At 45.0% G+C, this 5,547-nt stretch overlaps 1 protein-coding gene and 1 long non-coding RNA gene across 2 annotated transcripts; both read left to right on the forward strand.

The window, feature by feature from the left end:
- Positions 1–3,017: 3,017 nt before the first annotated feature.
- On the forward strand, positions 3,018–3,519 carry LOC311328153. The gene is made up of 3 exons (XR_014631172.1): positions 3,018–3,109; positions 3,239–3,355; positions 3,465–3,519. It is a non-coding gene; the product is annotated as an uncharacterized lncRNA (long non-coding RNA).
- Positions 3,520–3,687: 168 nt separating this feature from the next.
- On the forward strand, positions 3,688–4,672 carry LOC311328154 (uncharacterized protein; the record flags this gene model as incomplete). Its single annotated transcript, XM_084462170.1, has 4 exons — positions 3,688–3,876; positions 3,969–4,128; positions 4,217–4,311; positions 4,414–4,672. The coding sequence occupies 4 exons, from the start codon at positions 3,688–3,690 to the stop codon at positions 4,537–4,539; spliced, it is 570 nt and encodes a 189-aa protein (XP_084318296.1). The 3' UTR covers positions 4,540–4,672.
- Between the last annotated feature and the right edge of the window lie 875 nt (positions 4,673–5,547).

The raw sequence follows: 5,547 nt of genomic DNA on the forward strand, positions 1-5,547 counted from the left end.
TGTACATCCCAACTATGCTATCAAACCTATGTGCTAGCTACTGTACATCCCAACTATGCTACTATCAAACCAATGTGCTAGCTACTGTACATCCCAACTATGCTACTATCAAACCTATATGCTAGAGTACATCCCAACTATGCTACTATCAAACCTATGTGCTAGAGTACATCCCAACTATGCTACTATCAAACCAATGTGCTAGCTACTGTCCATCCCAACCATGCTACTATCAAACCAGTGTGCTAGCTACTGTACATCCCAACTCTGCTACTATCAAACCAATGTGCTAACTACTGTACATCCCAACTACCCTACTAACACAGTACGTAAAACTGACGGGACACATTGGTGGTATTGTGGTAACTTTGCGACGTCACCAGCAGCGGACCTAGCTGACACCTAGCTGACACTTGCCTTTTCAGTCGCAAAATAACCAAAATAGCCGTCCTCAAGTACACTGTAAGGGAACGTAGCCGCCACTGCTGCTTAAATCCGTAACTACGATGTAATTAAATAACGTGACAATGTGGTTAGATCACAGTCCCAATCTGACTTTATTGGAAATGTGTCACAGTGGGTCAGAACATTTGTAAATTACTTAGGTTTTAAAATAAATTTTGAAGTCATACAGTTACAGAATTGTAATAATGAGGAGAAATCCTGCATGTCTGTTTTGTGTGTAATTTCTCATTTACAGTTAATATTAACACTAAAGATTTGCAGTCTAGGCCTAATAAAAATAATGATAAAAAATATGCCTATGAATAAACTCCTAATTTTGCAACCTAAATGTGAGCAATGAACGCTGAGCAGTGAACGTAGAATGCAAGGCATTGGGCTACTTTCTTCGACAACACAGATCCTGTAAGTATCTCAATTGAAGAACTAGACAAACAAGTTACACACTCTGTGCCAGTAGGTGGCTGTATGCACATCCGCCACTAAACCCAGCGAAGAAGAAGAAGAACGAGGACGGGTAAACTTCCGGTCCGTTTGAAACAAACGATTGAGAGTCGCTGTCTTTGTCTCCGCGACAACACAGATCATGTAAGTATCTCAATTTCAATGTATACATTAGTATGTATACATACTATGTATTTTGGTATCGTCCCAGATAAAACACCAACGTTATGTGCAAGCTACCCTATTGTAATGATTATCTATATGGAGATGCTCTCTTTCCAATGTTGGCTAACTAGCTAGCCAGCTAACGTGATTAGCCTTTTTCTGTACATGGCTAGCTAAGTAGCCTACGTAAAATTACTCTCGCAATTATTGTTATAACTAGCTTTTGTGTAATTGTAGCTTAAATTATAATGTTGGCTTGGCAACTTGAGAATATTTCAGTTGTGTACACTATAACTTTTATGAAGTGTTGTCGTGGGCCATTGTTTCCTAATTACGGGCAATGGTGGCTAGCAGGCTCGCGCGAGCTCCTGCACGTTCGTACTGTTTCATCGCTTCGAATAAAATGTGATAATTAGCTTACTCATTGATTTCGCATTAACCCACGACACCGTTAGTATGTGTTTGTTTTTAGGCATTCATTTTTCCGATTTTAACGTTAACAGAATACTAGAAGCCCCAACAACGGAGCTAGGCTAGCTAGCAGGATTTGTTATAGCAGCCATCTTGGCTTTTGGCACGTGGTCCTGTGGAGTGTGCATGTCAGCCTACGAGAGGGTCACCCACCCACTTTCTCTCTCTCTCTCCCTCTCTCCCCTCCCATGCTCTCAGTTGCCAACCTCCCAGTTCTTGTTTGAACTGAGCAAGAAGCAGGTGAGCGGGACAGGAAGAGGCGCTAAGACGGGGACAGGCGTGGCCAGGGGCAGTCCTGGGACAGCACCACAGGCTCTGTGAGTCTTGTTCAGTTGAATGCCCTCATGAGTATTAACAGAAGAGCACCATATACATATGCACACATACACTCTAACATGTCGCTCTCTCCTCAGCTCAGCCCAATGGTCTGATGGTTCTGTCTGGCCAGCCCTTAGGTGGAGAAACACCTGATCATCAATATAGGCAGGCACACGTAAGTACAAATGCACATACGTTTCCATAGACGGGATAAACAAATGGGAATATTGATATTGAGTTAGCGGTAGACATGTGAGATTCATAAGACGCATCACTGACGCCAGTGACGCCACAATATCAGGGAAATTGAGCAATTGCTTCCCTGTAGTGCAAACTTGCAAGATTCGCTCAGCTATTAACCCTTCTTGCCTTTTTTGTTGTTGGTTTTCTCTCTCCTCCTTCCTCTCTGTGCAGTTCTCCTGTGTGCTGAGCCGCTATCCCATGTATTGCCACTGCTGACAGGGTAGAGCTCAGCCCCATGCAGAAGTGAGTGATGAGGAGAGGTAAGATCATTTTCCCGTTTTTTTTCCCTCCAGTTTTAGGAACCGTCTCAAGAATGTGTTCCCCACTTTTATGCCTTTAAATCAGGGTTGGAGTATTCCAGGTGTGTGGCCATGGCCATGAACACCAGTAGAGGAGGGAACCAAGTGTCTCATTCTCTCTCCACAGTTGTGTGGTTGTAACCCCCCACTAGCTACATATTCATTCAATCTTTATTTAACCTCGTGAATCAATTGAGAGTAAGCTCTCATTTACAATGACGTATAATCACTCTATATTTGAACTTGTACTACAGGTGAGATAATCCTTTTTAATGGTCTCTCTCATTGCTGTGCAAGACTTGGGTGTTCTCCTGCTCTGAGTGCCCATTCTCCTATACCTCCCAGATCTACCTCCACAAGCACATCAAGAGGAGCCATGACAACCTCTGTCTCTGCTGAGGAACACACAGAGCATTATGAAGTAGCCAGTGCCTTGGCGAAGGTGTTTGAGCAGCAGTCATCAATGGATTAACTCCCAAGACACAAGGAAGAGACAGCGCAACACACGCTATGACTCCAGTGACGAAGGTAATATAATAAAGTGCATTCAACAGTCCCAAAAGAGTACTACTTGAGTTGACTAATCTGAGCTAATTTACCTCTACTATATGTTCCAGTGCCCAGGCAGCCGGTCGGCAGAACTCAGACCAGACCAGCTATGCCAGGTGCCAGAGCCGGAAGGCCTGCTCTGCCAGTTATCAATGCAGGTATCCATGCATGTTTGTGTTGGTGAAATGTCTATGCATATTTGCACACTTACAGTTAACTCAGGAATGTCTGAAGACTAATGTACTCAGTTCACTAATTCGCTCATCTCACATCTCACTACTCGGCAGTAGATGTTCATCGCCCGGGTCCTTTGAGCCAAGGCGCTGTGAGCCCAGGCCCTTCAGCCCTTCAGACGTCCAGGCACGAGCAGCATGCATCAGCGATTAGCACCCCGGCTAGACCAGGTCAGGGTCTGACATGTCTCATGTCGAGTTGATTCTTCCCCTTATGCCAGAATCACTACGCCGCCAGCACCATAGTTTCCTGCTCATCCCTTTATCCTCTGGTTTTCAGGTAGTTCTCTGATGCCATCGCCTGTGAGACCAACAGCTCCAGCAGGGTTGCCATCAAGCTCTGCAGATGCTGGTACGCTGAATTTTGTGAACTACTTCATGCTGCATGTAGGGATATACTTTGAGCTGAATATCCATTATGGGACCGTACAATTACTTATAGCCACATCTGTGTTTAATATCCAGACTTCCAGAGGATGATGTGTCAGCAGTTCTCCAGCGTCATGCAGAGTCTGAGGGAGATGGCACAGACAATGATGAGGCTGGAGCAGAGACTGGAGCAGAGACTGTCCGGCGAGTCTGCAGACAGCTATCGGGGAGCAGTACTGGATGACCTGCACCCTGCTAAAACGGAGGAGGAGCTGCTGGTCTTGGAGGAGCAGCTGAAGGACAAGGATCATCAAAGGAAGATGGTGAGTAACTTCAAGGCAGAACTTTGTTCCTTATTTTTGCAGAGAAGTGTTAAGGAAATGTAAAAGTAAAGGATTGTCTTTATGTTTTGCAGACACGATATCTGAGTTCCATTGGCGGCAAAGATCTGCCAGATGTGGTCTGGCGGGTGCTGTCAGCCATTGCCATACACAGAGTGTGGTGTGTCTACAGCGTCCATGGGAAGAGGGGGAAGAAGCCTCTGAAGAATATGACCCTCTACAATGTCATATTACGTAAGGGATTGTTCATATTTTCGCAAAATAATACATTGTCTTTGCTTCATGCCATGTGCATTGAAACCATTCCCTTTTTGGTTAAAAGGTGCAGTTATGGCCTGTAAGCCAAGCACCACTGTGACGGAGGTGTCTGCCCAGCTGCAGGAGATGCTGAAACATGCCCCTGCTCGATGCAAAAAGGTATGTGATGTCAGGCAGTTAATTTTCTCGTATCCAGTGACATGGCACGCTTCCAATGAACGTATGCGACTTGCTTTTACAGCCATTTCATTATGTCCTTAGGCATCTGCTCCAGCCCAGCTGACCTCCCCAGCCCAGCCCCTGACCGCAGCTCCAGCCCTGACCACAGTGGAGTATTCAGATGAGGATGACCTCTTCTGCCCAGACCCTCGATTCAGATGTGGGTGACCCCCAGCCCGTCTCCCTAAACCTGCCTTTCCAGCCTGCCAGGATGGATGCCTTTTTTGTAAATAGTTTTTGTAAATTTTAACCTTTTTTGTGTGGGATACAACGGTCTGTTCCCGGTCTGCCTGCCACAGAATGCGCACTGTTTCATTTTTGTTTTTAGAACTTTTGCAATTGTCAGATAATGGGTTGCTAGCCAGAGCTTGTACATGCTTTTTTTTGCTTTTCTGGCTATGCGTAATGTGACAGACCGTAAACCTCATCCTTGTAAATATGTATAGCCTACTTATAATTTGTAATGTACTTTGTGTAATAAAATGTTCTAAACTGTTCAGTCTTATATTGGTTTGTATCATAATGCTTGCTGCTATATCCCCATATAGCATTAATTCGTTTTTGTACTGGTAAATGCTAAATATAGCCAGTGGTACTGCAAGTGCTAATATAGCCAGTGGTCAGGGTTTAGTAAGTAAGTGACCATATTTGCACCGTGCGAAAAAGACGTGCAGACCAAGTCATATAAATACCTGTAAATCTAGTGTCAGCCAGGTGAGTTTATGACGGAGGTTCCTGCCCACGTGATCACGTGCGTTCTTTGCACGCGGCCGCAACTTCGGAATGACGTGTCGTTCTTACGTAGCGGCTACTAAACGGCAGATCTCGCGTTTCCGTAAATGGCCGCGTAATTTCCGCACGCGGCGCACACGAATCGTCACCTATAGCGGCCGTATGTCGAACGTTTGCGCAACCTGCGTGTGTTAGTAGGGTAGGCTACTATGTGCTAGCTACATCCCAACTATGCTACTATCAAACCAATGTGCAAGCTACTGTACATCCCAACCATGCTACTATCAAACCTATGTGCTAGAGTACATCCCAACTATGCTACTATCAAACCTATGTGCTAGAGTACATCCCAACTATGCTACTATCAAACCAATGTGCTAGCTACTGTCCATCCCAACTATGCTACTATCAAACCAATGTGCTAGCTACTGTACATCCCAACTA

The sequence above is a fragment of the Borostomias antarcticus genome (assembly GCF_949987555.1).
Source record: "Borostomias antarcticus genome assembly, contig: scaffold_478, whole genome shotgun sequence".
NCBI lineage: Eukaryota > Metazoa > Chordata > Actinopteri > Stomiiformes > Stomiidae > Borostomias > Borostomias antarcticus.